This window comes from Meriones unguiculatus, chromosome X (assembly GCF_030254825.1).
Source record: "Meriones unguiculatus strain TT.TT164.6M chromosome X, Bangor_MerUng_6.1, whole genome shotgun sequence".
In the NCBI taxonomy this organism is placed as follows: Eukaryota; Metazoa; Chordata; class Mammalia; order Rodentia; family Muridae; genus Meriones; species Meriones unguiculatus.
This window is the reverse complement of record NC_083369.1, coordinates 38,280,897-38,295,725: the sequence shown is the minus strand read 5'-3', so window position 1 is coordinate 38,295,725 and position 14,829 is coordinate 38,280,897. Positions and strand designations below refer to the sequence as shown.

General features: G+C 43.4%; 1 protein-coding gene across 12 annotated transcripts in view; it reads right to left on the bottom strand.

Annotated features, from left to right (window-relative positions):
- Window positions 1–8,076, bottom strand: part of Kdm5c (lysine demethylase 5C) — a 38,140-nt gene extending 30,064 nt beyond the window's left edge. For 5 of the 12 annotated variants that reach the window (XM_060375027.1, XM_060375028.1, XM_060375030.1 and 2 more), the window contains exons 1-4: window positions 7,588–8,074; window positions 3,919–3,996; window positions 1,431–1,553; window positions 966–1,136 (exon numbers count right to left, since the gene is read on the bottom strand). In XM_060375027.1, coding sequence (XP_060231010.1) covers window positions 966–1,136; window positions 1,431–1,553; window positions 3,919–3,996; window positions 7,588–7,737 — 522 coding nt within the window. In that variant the 5' untranslated portion in view covers window positions 7,738–8,074. Of the gene's footprint in view, window positions 1–965; window positions 1,137–1,430; window positions 1,554–3,918; window positions 3,997–7,587 lie in introns of all 12 variants that reach the window. The other 7 variants (XM_060375032.1, XM_060375033.1, XM_060375034.1 and 4 more) reach the window with 2 other exon arrangements.
- Between the last annotated feature and the right edge of the window lie 6,753 nt (window positions 8,077–14,829).

Here is a 14,829-nt window from a genome sequence, read left to right as displayed (position 1 = left end):
CTTAACCCAATGAGTCAGTTGCCTGCCAATGATGAGGCTTTTTCTTCTTTTTTCTCCCTTCTGGTGGGGAGGAGTGTATGTGATGGTAACAACCCAGGGGTTCTATAGATAAATAATTATAGGGCTGTGACAATAGATACCATCAGAAGACAAGAAAGTATCACTAGGAAAAGATAAGGTGCAGTTTTCCAGTCTCCAATCCATGGAACTAATCCTATTAAAAATAATAATATGTGGTTGGTGGTACACATTGGTAATCCTAGCTCTTGAGAAGCTAAGAAAAAGAGGATCAAGGGCTCAAGGCTAAGAGACCAGAGAGATGGCTCAGTGGGTACCTGCTGTCAAGCCTGAGATTCTCAGTTCAATCCTAAGGACCCACATGATGGAAAAAGAGAACAAAGTTCAGAAAGTTATCCTCTGACCTCTACATGCATGCATCTACACACAATAAATGTAATTTATAAAGTTCAAGGTAAGGATCTGGGGATACAGCTCAGTTACTTAAGTATTTACCTAACACAGACAAACTCAGCATGTTGGTACATGCTTCTTATCTCAGTGACCTGGAAGGTGGAGGCAGGAGGATCAAGAGTTCAAGCGTGTCTTTGCCTACAAAGTTTGAGACCAGCCACTGCTATATGATAGCACTGTCTCGAAAGAAAATAAAAAAATAATCTACGACAACAAGCTGAAAGCCCATATTTGGGGGACTGAAGTAAGAGGTGTACAATAAGTTCCAAATAACAAAGTCATGTCCAAACTCCCCACCAAAAAGCAGTTTTAAGCTGTGATACAAAGTGAGTGGGCTAACTACATCGTAACTTCCAGGCCAGCCTGCCACATATCAAGACCCTATATCAAAATATAAATAAATTTAAAAAATGAAAAACAAACAAAAAAGAAGTATGCCAATATATGCCCAAGGATAAAGGCCTTCTTACTCCATTGCAGTCTGGCATCCTTACCACAAGGTTGGCTCCAGACTGGTACATTTCATAGGGATAAACGATGCGTTCATAGTGAGAGCGTAGCAAGGAACCAATGTTCTTGCCAGGTGGGTAGTTGAGGCGCTGGGCCACACGGGCCCATCGACGGTCCTTGCAGATAGTTTCATAACCACCTTCTTCCACCACAATCTGAAAGGAAGAGCAGGAAGAGACATGATACACTGTATATGTAAACACATAGAAGTAGGCCTACAGAAAGGGTAAGGAGGACAAATGCAACCTCTCACTTCACCAGGAGCTACCCCTGTGCGCAATCTCGAACTGTTGTTAAGAGATGGCAAAACATGCTGATGTGCTACCAGTCTAGCTGAAACCCAGTCTCCAAACCAAAAGGGGTCGTAGAGCAAAAACCCTAGCAAGGGCATATTGAGTTAGGGTTGGGGAATATTTGAGAAAACAAAAAAACAAAAAAACTGTTCTTACTTTGCTGAGGCTATAGAGGTCCAAGATCCGCCGTTCTACATTGGGAATCTTTAAGGATGAGCCCTGGATCTCCCAGAATTTGGCAATCTGGTCCAAATAGTTCAGTTTCACTCTTGTCTGGGCCTAAAGAAGAAATGGCTCAAAAACACTGGCTACCACCTCCTTCCACCACCCACCCATCACCATCAACACTTCATCCTACCCCACCCCTCAACATGCCACAGTAACATATCTTTTGGGTCAAACTTAGGAGAGGAGAAAGGAAACAAAGTAGACTTCTCCCAATGAAATGAAATCTGGACTCTTTGTTTCTTTTTTTTGTTTGTTTTTCGAGACACTGTATCATTGTGTAGCCTTGGCTGTGTTGACCTTGAACTCACAGAGATCCACCTGCCTTTTCCTCCCTGAGTGCTTGGATCACAGGCATGTACCACTGCGCCAGCTAGCTCTGGACTCTTAGACAGTGGTTGGCCCCACTTTTCTCTCATTTCCCAGGAAAAGCTCATTATAGTCTTTATACTCTCCCTTGTTCTCCCGACAAGGCTGTTTGTGTATGTATGTGTGTATACACACACACACACACACACACACACACACATATATATATATACACATATATTTAATTTATTATTTATATATTATTCTGCCTGCATGTATGCTGATACACCAGAAGAGGACACCAGATCTTATTATAAATGGTTGTGAGCCACCATGTGATTGCTGGGAATTGAACTCAGGACCATTGGAAAAACAGCCAGTGCTCTTAACCTCTGAGCCATCTCTTCAGGCCCAGCTGTTTGTATATTATCTCTTTTATAGATAAAGAAACAGGGCCAAAAGAGTTAAGCCACATAACAAGTGCCAAGATACATGAATATTAAATAACTCTGCTTTCTTTCTGCTACTACTGATTTGCTAGATTTGAACAAATGCATAATACTCATGGCATCCCTATATATTTTTATTAGGAACTAAGTCCAAGAGTGGTAGCTAACACCTGTAAGCCTAGCACAGGAAAGGGAGAGGCAGGAAGATGAATCCAAGTCTAGCCTCCATTACATAGGAGATTTAAGGCCTGCTTGGGTTACATGAGACACTGACTCAGGAAACAAAAAAGAGGAAAAGGAAAATAGTACACTAAACCTAGAAATATGGACTTAATTAAGAATAGCAAGAATCATCTGGAAATTTCAGAATTGTATATAAGTTCTACATAGGGCACATCCACCTCCTTTTTTACCATACAGTATGTTTTATGGTGGCTGAATTATGAGAATGGCCTGAAGAACTAAGCTGGGATACTGAAACATCAGTGGTACCTGGCTAATTCAAGACCTGATACAGACAAAAGATCCTAGAAACAAGGCTTTCCATGCTTGCCTAAAATCTCACTGGCCTAAAAAGTGTTCCCAAAGTCTTTTATCACCTGAGTCATAGGTCCTTTTTCTAGAGAGAACTAGGTGAGTTGTAGGTCAGTTTTCTGAGTCCTAGTTGAGAAGAACTAATATCTACCTTTTGATAAGAAATGAACTAAAGGGGCTGCAGATACAGCTCCTTTAGTTCAGGTTAAGAGCACTGTTTGTTCTTCCAGAGGTCCTGAATTCAATTCTCAGCAACCACACGGTGGCTCACAACCGTCTATAATGTGATCTGATGCCTCTTATGGCATGCAGGTATACATGCAGATAGAGCACTCATACATGAAAGAAATAAATCTTTAAAAAAAAAAAAAAGAACTAAAGCTCCTTGGCTGTGGGAATACTTAAGGGGCTAAAAAACACCTTCCATCTGAAACCCTTACCTTTCCAAACCTGGCCTCATCCTGCTCCTTCTTCCCCTCAGTAACCACCATGAAATCTCTAGAAGACGTGCCCTAATACTTGCCCACAGCTGTACCAGCCACAGGCCTGGTCAGATTTATTTCTCCAAGGAACTCATACCACTTACTGCAGATTACTCTGATTTTGGCTGGAACAACTTCTCAACTGAGTTTAGGGCAGTAGTTCTGTGTTCCATATACATCCCCACACACCTACCCTATGACATATAACAAAACAGAGAGGGAAAAGTCTACCTGCTGACCCCTGCCCATGTTTCTAAACATTCCAGCCGCTACACAGACCAGTTTTTGTGCTGTTTTTGCTCTTCTACTTCACCACCCACTCTACCAAGTATCAAAGAAGGAAGGTTGGAAGCACAAAGCCATGGATACATTAGATATATGAGGCTACACTGAGCTGGTCAAGGAAGGAAAACGTCTTAGTCAACCACATAGCTACTACCTTTTGTTGACCCAGGTAGGGTAGATATTGACAGGGAAAATTTGTAAGTAACAAAGTTTTGTGGGAAAAAATATCCACAACCTTTGGGGAATCAAATCAAAATAGTGAACTCCTGCCCTTATATCCGGAGCTGCAAAGCTTCTTCTATGTCCCAGGCATGTTTATCCTTTCTTTCTCCAAACCACATCACCAGCCATTAATCTTACCTCCAGCTCATTCAACCTCTGGATTCGAGGAGTAAACCTGAAGTTGTCCACTTCCACAGCAAAGGGTGGCTGCCAGTCCTAGGAGAATAAAAAGGGGGAAAGAAACTTGGGTTATCCTAATAAAATATCAGAGGGCATCAAAAGCAGCTCTGTGCTCCTAAAATTTCTAGCCACCTTAGATCCATCAACCTGGCAAACATCTAAATGAACCCACTCTTAACTCTCCCCAAGCCTTATGACAGATCATAAAGGCCCTTCAGGCCCATATGCAAGGCCTCATGCACATGCCCTGGTAAACTTCTAAGTCTCTCTCAACAGTACAGTGTTATGATTTGGAGAAATATAAAAAAGTTCAAAATAGTTAACCACAAACCCTCCTCATACCCAAATCAACCTTTCCTAGGAAGGACACATAGCCTAGACTTCTGGCAACCATGCAGGACCTACACTTAGAACATCTGGGTTTATGTTGTAGCTCTACTACTTACTAGCTAGGACATCTTACCTTTCTGAATCTGTTTTCTCATCTGTAAGGTTGGCATATGAATCCTTGCCTTGGCTTCCTCACAAGACATTTGATCTAAGTCTGACCCCACCAGTGAATACACATGCAGGATAGCTCAACTCTGGTTCTGGCAGGGGTTAACAGTTTAGGCCGTCAATGTCTATTATCTCGGTTAAAGGGTCTAGAAGATACTGCAGGGAAGACCAAGGAACATGAATTTGCATCGCTGACTCACTCACCAAGTCTGAAAGGTTTCCTGTGGGTCCTTTCTGATATACTTGCCTGGTATAAGAGGCAGGGAAGGAAGTCTGGGAGTGAGTGGGAAGCCCAAAAGTGGTGGCAAAGAATACAAGGATTTATGGAGGGGAAGCCAAGAAAACTTAATGAAAGCAGGAAAAGCTTTACCATGCCGAGCTGGAGCCTGTTCTGTCCTACCCAAAAGATAGCTATGAAGACTTCCCTTCCTAACAACCTCATGAATACTTCCTCAGAGAGTCCTCTCTTTCCTGGAGCTCTGGCATGTAGAAAATGGTAAAAGATCCAAGAAAAATCTAGATCAACATCTTCATTCTACAAGTGGGAAAAGTAAGGCCCAGAGTAGAAATCATATGCTAGTAGAGCCAACACTTGAACCCATGTACTCTGATCACTGGTTCTTTGCACTGCGCCAAGCTACCAGCATTCACACACAAGTGCATACATATGGAAGGAGAGTAAAGGAATGAAAAAAGAGAAAAAGGGCCAGAGGATTCATATTTGCAAGTACACATATTCTTCCCCAACCCATGGTAGTAAACAGAAAGCACTTGAGGCTGAGTGAAGCAGGAGAAAAGAATTAGGCTAAAATTAAAATTAAAATTAAGCCCAGTGAAGCTCTCCATACCCTCTTATATCCCACCAGACTACAACACTTCCCTCAGCAGATAACCCAGAAAAAAAAAAAGGTGCTTAAGCCCAAAACTCCAGGCACCCCCTTTCCCTGCTCAGCCAAGTTCTAAACAATCAGTGAAACATCAAACACTTGACAGAACACTGCAGCACTGAAATCCTGAATCAGGAGCTATACGTGCAACAGATGGAGAAGGCTAGCAAATCTCTCCTTGTCAGTCCGATACCAGTATAAATGCTCAGGATGATGGTATTTGAAACATAGTGACAAACACGATGGCTATCTAATTCAAGAAATTGTGTGATGCTCCCATTATTACCCTGTCCTCCCATCCATCTATGCCAAATGTAGCAGTCACATGCTCTGAAATTCAAACCCCAAACCAACCCTCTAAGACAAACTCCAATACTCATTCACAGAAAGGTTTGCACCCTAAGCCCATGAATCACTTGGGTGAGTAATTCAAGTTCCAAACAGAAGAAACTTAGCTGCTTTAGGGCCTAAAGAGGGTTTATGAGAGTATGTGTGCAAGGGGGAAGGATATGCAGTGGAAGTGCACATGCGCCTGGCGGGGGGGGGGGGGAGCACTCACGCAAACACACACACACACAAAATCATGAACAACAAAAACAGTGAGGTCTCTTGGACTGGAAAGAATGCTATTGGGATAGAGAAACTAAGTCTACCAAAGGACAGTCCCCTGTGGACACACACACACTGGACTTGTCATTCTTTCCCATCTTGTTCCCCTGAGGCAGGGTAAAATCACCTTAGGCCAACCTGCTCAAAGGCCCAAGGGAGAAAAAGGGAAATTCAGATCTCTGTTATCCCCGTGTCAGATAAGCCTCTCCAGGCCACTTCAAAGTATTTCCTTAAGGCCATCCAGGAATCCAACCTTTCCTTTCTGCTGGCCTTCCAGGACGGTGATTACCAGTTGTGATTCCCTCGCCATAGAAAAGCGTCCTTAGATACCTGTGGCCAGGCTCCAACAAAAAAGAAATTAGTTTATACTTCCTAGACTCTTCCTAGACTCTAGGACCTAGAGGATCCATCTAAAACCAGCATATGGAAGGATAGTGAAAGCACTGAGTTGAATAAGGACACCTAAGGTGTTCTCCTCCTTACGTGCTAAAGCTCCACATTCTGAATCACCTCCTCGAAACAATGTTGCAGCCAAACTGAAACCAGCCAAGAATCCCATGTGCTCACTAAACACTGATCCTCATTGCCCCTCCAGTGTCAGCAACACAACAGTCTGTACTAGCTTTTGGAAAATTTCTCCTACTCTATTCAGTACTAACAGCAAAGATATGGTGCTTTTTGCTGATATTTGGAAACTAAGGGAGATTTCCATAGCTCCACTCTTGTTTCTGGGGACCCAAGAAAGCCTTATTTTAGAGGATCGCCTATATTCTGAGCCAGGGGCAGAGGAGAAATCTTCTGAGAAGGACACACACGCTGACTGGTCTAAACTTCTCCACAGGAAGTCTGTGGGGACCATGCGCAGCCAATTTCTGACACTGCCTTCAACTAGAAAAAAGAACAATTTCCAAAACCCATCTCTGAAGAACCAGAAAGAGCAGTCGCTGTGAGAATGATTTCCTGACTGGCCCATCAGGGCAGGATATTATCATAGATGAATTTGGCCTGACACAATGTGAGTAAACATGAGTCAACACACATAGGAGCAAACCAATGACCACATCAAGCACCTCACAGTCACAGTAATTACTACTTACCAGAGTGTACTATGCTACCTAGTTTAATCTAATTATTCCCAGCACACAATTCACAGGCTCAGGGATTACCTTACATGCCCAAGGTCACAGAGCTGCTAACCTTCTAAGTAGTTTTAAACTCTGGACTATCCCTTTAAAGATATGATCTTTTCATTACACCACACAGCCTGCCTTAAAGCAAATAATGACAGTAGTCATTATTTAGCATAGCCTCAATCTGAGTGATACAAACTAACCAAGAGGTGGATTCTCGGTGCTTCCCTGTGACTCTCCCCAATCCACTAAGCATCTGTGTATTGAACCAAGAGAAATTCTCAAGAGCAGAGCGAGAGTGGGTCTCAGACCCGAGGTCAATTTATGCCACAAAACGAGAGGGTCCCTGACCCCAGCACCCTTTTTCCGACTCAGGAGGCATCCACAAGATCCCAGTCAACCCATCTTCTTCCCACACCTGCTGCCCTCCTCCCGGGACTTCACACAGTTACCCGGATCCACCCACAAGCTCGTCGCCGGCGACCATCCGCTCCCGGCCTTACCGCGGGTGGGCGGATCTTGCAAATGCCGGACTTCTCGGCGATGGGTCTGATTTTCGCGATGTAGCCAAGAGGATCTCGGAACTCGGCCCAGCTAGGCTCGAACACCGGGCACTCCGGCGGCGGTAGGAAATCGTCGGACCCCAGCTCCATGGTGGGCCCGAGGGCTGGGCCAGAGATGGGGAGGGCTCAGACCGCCCTTAAGAATTCATGGCGCCGCCGCTGTCTGAAACCTAGGCACTTCTCGGTGTCTAGGCCCTAAGCAGGACAGCCACCGCCCGTCAAGGGCTTAGGGGGGCGGGTGCCGTGATCTAAAGGTCTCAGGCTGAGGTTCCTGTTACCGGCCCTTAATCCTGTTCCGTTTCTTCCACACCCAATCGCTGCCTCCCAACTATTGCAGCCTTTGCTACTACAGTTAAGTCCCAGCCGCGGCAGGTTTCATCGCTGCCACCGCCATCTTGGTTTGTCAGCGTCTACCCCCCCACCTCCGTACCTCACCACAACAAACCAGATCCGTCCGCGAGGTGTCTTTCTGAGTTTTGTTTACTTTGAGACACAATAAGCCCTAGGAAGCCTTCATTTTGTGGTGATTGAGTTAAATCTTGTGGAATATACCCGCTATTTGGCAGTGGCTAGTTAAATGTATTTCCCAGACTGAGAGAAAATAGTTCACCTCATTGGCGGAGGAACAAAATTGTAATTTTATTACCGGATCCTTTTACCGGATGAATCGTCGGTGGACGTTTAAAGGCCAGTGATGCGCATGCGCATTCTCTAAACAAACCGGAAGAGGAGCTTGTGTATATAAGTAGTGGGCCTGCCTTGGTACGCGCCCATGCACGTTCGCACACACTCGCACTCACGGACGAGCACGCGCACGCGCACACACACGCCCTAGATCCCAAGCAGGCTGTCAGCTCCTCCCCAATGTCCTTTGCTTCTTCTCCCAGGTCTTTTCAGTAAGAACCACGGAAGGCGGCGTTTTCGAGGAATCTCCGCCCCCTCCCCCTCCCCATTCTTCTAGCATGCTGCTATGGGAAGACTTACCAGATTTAACACCTCTGGGGTTTTTTCTTTGTTTGTTTGTTTTTTAATTTATTTATATTTTTATATATTACATTTTATTCACATCCTTGACCCTTGATTTTCTTGTTCATGAAATGAAGTTAAGTTATCCTTCCATTACTTAGGAAGATTAGAGAAAATGATGGAGTAATATTCTTCCCATCTTGCAGACGAGAAGAATGAAGCTCAGGACCAAGTCACACAACTAGGAACTGGCAGAGCCAGAATTCAAACCCACAACTGTCTGACTCCCATAAAACTCTGCCTGTGAAAGTCTCAGATGTTCCCCACATGGAAAGTGTTTAGGAAACCAGTTTCTTTTCCAAGCTTCAAGTCTTGTTGGGGACCAATCAGAGACTGGGTACTCCAGGCTTCAGAATTTGGAAGCAACAGGGATCTGACCTCATGGTGAAAGCTGGTGTTGCCTCACCCAGCGTCCTGAGAGACACGAGCTGGTATAGAATGTAGGCAGAGCAATAATTCAAGGTCTTGGCTGGCCTCCCAGCCACACCCCCATCTATTTTGTAGATAAACTACATGAGAATGACTCTACTTTGGTGGCAGGAATGAAACCCAGTGTTCTGAACATGCTAAACAGGTGCTCTGCTACTGAGCTCTCTACCCCTAACCCCTATGCCTCTTTTTAATTTTGGTTTGTAAAATTCCAAAACAGATATGAGTTCTTTTTGTTGTTGTTTGTTTGGTCTTTAATTTGAGGATGTTTGCTTGTTTTATTTCTTTGACATGAGGTCTCACTTGCTATGTAGCCAAGGATGACCTTAAACTCCTGATTCTCCTGCCTTCACCTCCCAAGTAGTGGGTTTACAGGCAGTAGCTATTCCCAAATAGCTCTAGAATCCATCTCTTTCCCACCTCTACCACCCTCTGTTACATCACTTGTAAACCATTTAATAACTCTCTATTATGAATTATTTTTCAAATTTTTTATCTTTATTTTATTTTATGTATTATGGGTATTTTGCCTGAATGTAGGTTTGTGTCTTTGGAGGGAACTGGATCCCTTGGAACTAGAGTTACAAACAGCTGTGAGCCACCATGTGGGTGCTGTGAATTGAACCTGACTCTGAAAGAGCAGCCGTGTGCTTAACTGATGAGCCTTCTCTCTAGCTTCTATTGTTTTCTTTCTTTTTTTTTTCTTTTCTTCGGATGGAGTATCGATATTAGTTTGACCAAGCTGGTCTTGAGTTTGTGTACTCAAGCAATTCAACTATCTCAGTCTTCTGAATACGTGGAGCTATAGCTATATACTAACACATCCAGATTCTACCCTGAACTATTATAAGGATCCTAACAAGATATATATGATAGAGTCAGAGAGAGACATACTCAAACAGAAATGCAGGTGTATAGTATGTGCATAATACAGACACTTAACAAAATCATACAATCAAAATAATAATTAAAAATTAATCATAACAGTAGTAGATTATAAATCAATTAAAATCCATAATTCCACACTGATATAAATAGACAAAATTAGAGAACAGGGAAAGTTTGGTTATTTTTCTTTTGGTTTTTTGAGACAGAGTCTCATGAAACCCAGGCTGGCCTTGAACTCCTGATCTTCCTGCCTCCACCTCCTAAATTCTGGGATTATCATGTGCCATTATGAGAACATTTAGAATTTTAAACAAACAAACAAACATGGAATAATGGAGGTAAGAAATCATCAACAGACACTGAAGCTTTTTCCAAATAAGATGATACAATTAACATATATCTATAACCCTAATGCCCAAATCTGACTTTCTATTTCTTTGGATGTAGAATAAGAAAAGGTCTCATCCTATGGCCTAAGCTGTCCTAGAATTCACAGCATTCTTTCTGCTGTGAATTCTATAAGCTTCTGGGATTTAATTTGTCAGCCACCATGCACTATCCAAGTTCTAATTTTCAAACTCTTTACTAGAAAGAATCTTTGTTAAAAATGAAAACAAAACAAAGCAACTGATTTATTGGTTAGGGTAGGGAAATTATAATATCTAAGGGCAGGCTGGCAGTGATGGTGCACCCCTTTAATCCCATCACTCAGGAGGCAGAGGCAAGAGAATTTGAGTTTGAGGCCAGGTTGGACTACAGAATGGGTTTCAGGACAGCCAGAGCTATACAGAGAGAAACCCTGTCTCAAACACACACACACACACACACACACACACACACACACACACACGAGTATCTAAGAGTGTCGGAGAAAAAAGTGGTGTTCAAAGAAAGATGGAGACAAGTCAAAGGACACAGGAGCCATCTTAGAGTCTATCTACAGATCAAATCTGGGCCATTTTGTGTTCATTGATTTTGTCTGTTGTTTGTTTTATAGTATTTGGGATTCAACCTAAGACCACTGTATTCTAGGCAAGTGCTCTTAACACTAAATTTTATTTCCTTTATATATATTTTGCTTTGTTTGTTTGGCTTTGTTTTTATTTTTATTTCTGAGACAGGGTTTCTCTGGGTGACCCTAACTGTCCTGCAACTCACATTGTAGACCAGATACAACCTGCCTCTGCTTCCCTGGTGCTAGGATTAAAAGCATGTACCACCACCACCCAGCTTTATGTCTTTTGCTTTTAAATACAGGGACTCAGAGCTGGGCACTTTCTCTATGAGCTCAAGGACTTTGTGGGCTACATTGTAAGTTCTAGACTTTGTCTCAAAGCTTCTTTGTTTCTTTCTTTGTTACTTTGTTTCTTTCTTTGTTACTTTGTTTCTTTCTTTCGGGGCAGGGAGGCTGGAGAGATGACTCAGTGGTTAAGGGCACTCACTGGCTGCTCTTCCAGAGACCCAGGTCCAACTTAATGCCCACATGGCAGCTCATACTTGTTTGCAGCTCCAGTTCCAGGGAATCCAATGTCCTTTTCTGGCCACAGGCACCAGGCACACATGTATACAGACATGCATGCAAGTGAACCACCACGACACATGAAATATAGTAATAATAATTTAAAAATTTAAAGACAGGGTCTCAGTTGTCCAGACTGGTCTTGAACTCACTCTTCAGTCCTGTAGCTCAAACTTGTGGTCCTGCCTCCAGAGTAGTTGGAATTACAGGCAGACCTGTGTCACTATGCCCAGCTAACTCTATTTTGAATATTTTCAATGTCAAAATATTAATGTTAGTGGAGCCAAGTATGGTGATGTATTATTATTCCCAGAACTTGAAAAGTTGACACAAGAGATCATAAGTTAGAGGCCAGCCTAGGCTACACATTGAGATCCAGTCTCAGAAATTGAGAGAAGTGAAGAGATTAGAAGGGATGGAAGGGGAGGGGAGAGGAAGAACGAAGGGAGTTAAGGAAAGGATAGTAGGGAAGGGGTTTGAAGGACAGAGAGGGAGAAAGAGATTTGGGTTATTGAAAAGAAGCTGTTTGTATTAGAATAACAGGAAAATGTCTTAAGGTTAAAATAGAAATTTATAGGATCTCACTAATCCCAGCCTTAAGAGTGTAAAAATTTGTTTTAAGAAAGCTGGGTGGTGAGATAGCATAGTAGGTAAGACTGCTTGCTTCTAAGCCTGCCAAATCTGAGTTTGATCCCTGGAAGAAAAAGGCCAATTCACACAAACTGTTCCCTGACATCCACATGTGTGCCCCTACCCCACATCATGCATATGAACACAAACAAATACAAACACAAATAAATATTTTTTAATTAAAAAAAAAAAAAGACCTGGAAGCTGGGCATGGTGCTTTATGCCTTTGAGTCCAGCATTCGGGGAGGCAGGCAGATCTCTGTGAGTTCAAGGCCAGGCTGGTCTTTCTGTGTGGCAAAGGCTACACAGAAAAATTCTGTCTTGAAAAAACAAAAACAAAACAGAGAGAGAGAAAGAGAGACAGTGTGCACTATTTGGAGGTTACTGGGCAGCGGTAGTGCCTGTCTTTAATCCCAGCACTCAGGATGCAGAGGCAGGCATACCTTTGAGTTCCAAGGCTAGTTCTGAGTTCTGAGTTCCTGGTCTACTGAATGAGTTCCAGGACAGCTAGGGCTACACAGAGAACCTCTCTCAGAGAGAGAGAGAGAGACAGACAGACAGACAAACAGACAGACACACACAAAGACACAGAGAGACAGAGACAGGGGAAAACTGCTGAGGAAATGAGTCATATGGCACAGTGCTTGCCACAAGCAGCAAAAGGATCTGAGTTTCATCTGCAGCATCCATGTAAAAAAAGCCAGCCACAGTGGTTCATGGCTGTAATCACAGCACTGAGGCAGAGACAGGAGGATCCCTAGGAACTGATGGATAGGTTGAATGAGAGACCCCTACCCCCAAAACAAGATGGAGAGCTTTTGGGTAAGATACATGACATCAGCCTCTGGCCTCTACATACATGTACACACACACACACACACACACACACACACACACACTCATGAGCCCTGAGGCCCACTTCGCACATGTCCAAGGAAATGTATTCCTACCCTCTGCCATCCTGGCACTAAAAGACAGGGGCTGCCATGGTCCAAGCCTCTCACCCTTGACAGCAGAAGTTGGCCACTCTCCTCATGATGCTGATTAATTAGGGTTTGGTTTAGTTTGAGGTTTTTTGAGACAGGGTCTCCTTTGTTCCTCAAGTTTGCTTTGTAACTCAGGTTTCCTTTGAATTATTAATCTTCCTGCCATCACCTCCTACAAGTGCATGTTTAAAGGCACGTGCCATCACACTTGCTTTCTATCCAAATTTCAAAAGGTGCCAGGACCCCTAACAGGCAACCCTTGAGAGGGCAACAATAAAGCTGTGAGGGTGAAGTTGAAAAGTCTATGAAGACCCCAGGAAGTTAAAAACATCAGGGAAATGGAAACATCTGCTGAAAAAAAGCTTCAGGTGGCCAGCAAGGCCAGCCAAAGAAAGCAGTCATGTGGGCTCCAACAGAAGGGCCACAGGGGAAGGGCATTCCATAACAGTATGATACCATATGACCTAGTCACTAGACATGAAGCTACAGAATGTAATATTCACCCTACTGGGTTTTCAGCCTTGCTTCGGTCCTATTCCTCCTTTCTTTATCTTCATTCATCCTTTGTGGAATGAGAATGTACTACTGCTTTGGAATTCTATAACTTTTTATTTTAAAAATTACATTAATTAACTCTCTCTCTGTCTCTCTCTGTCTCTCTCTCTCTGTCTCTCTCTCTCTCTCTCTCTCTCTGTGTGTGTGTGTGTGTGTGTGTGTGTTGGGACTTCTGAAACCTTGGCTAGGAAATTCTGTGAAGGACTCCTAACTTTTGCACTTATTTCTCTAGGTGGCTGAGAACAACTGATTGTAAGTCTGGCAGGAGGTAGGCATTTCATATGTATTAGGTAACAATTGTCATGCAAGATTTTTATCTTCATTCTAGAGGGTGAAAACCAGGCTCTGGATGGCTAGGTGACTTGCCAAAGAAGCATGGGTCAGTATATGAATGCTAAAAGCTCAACTTTGCCAAGACACAGCCAATCTCTACCTGAACATAGAAAAAGTGTGTGTGTGTGTGTGTGTGTGTGTGCTGAGATCAAGGGTAGCCTAGCTTAGTCTAAGGAAGAAACCAAAACATGCTGAGTGGACCCCACATCTGGGCTCTTCAAACACTCAGGTCCAATTCATAGAAAGGCACCAATGCTGCTCTTGCTAGTTATCTTCCCTGGGGAGCCTTTCAGTGTACTTTACCAGGAAGAAAGCAAACTCATTGATCCAAGAAGTGTAGGGTCATCTAAACCATTCCCTTTTTAGAGATCTTTGCGGATTCTAGGAAAGCAGCAAAACTATTAACTGAATGCTGTGTCTGGGGAGCTTGCTGACTCTAAGAGCCATTGCTCTGCCCCATTAATTCCTCCCATGGTAGGCTGACACCCATGGTGCTAGAAACAGGTCCATTTTACAGGGAAGCAGCTTGGGGCAGTGGAAATGGTTTGGGGCTACAAGTCAAGAAAACCTCATCTTGACTTTCTGTGTGGCCTCTTTTCCTCTGTAAATGAAAGATGGTTATTAGTTATTTTATAATTCTAAGTATATACACAGAGCTCAGATAAAGTACCTAGACCTGGGCCTTTCTGGCCCAAGTTACCTACCTGCCCTCAAGAATGAAAATATGGCCAGCTGTTGCATGGAGGGCCAGAAGCAGGGGTTTCAAGGCAAAACTAGGCCAGTCACAAAAAGAGTGAGAGCAGTGGCCCACACATG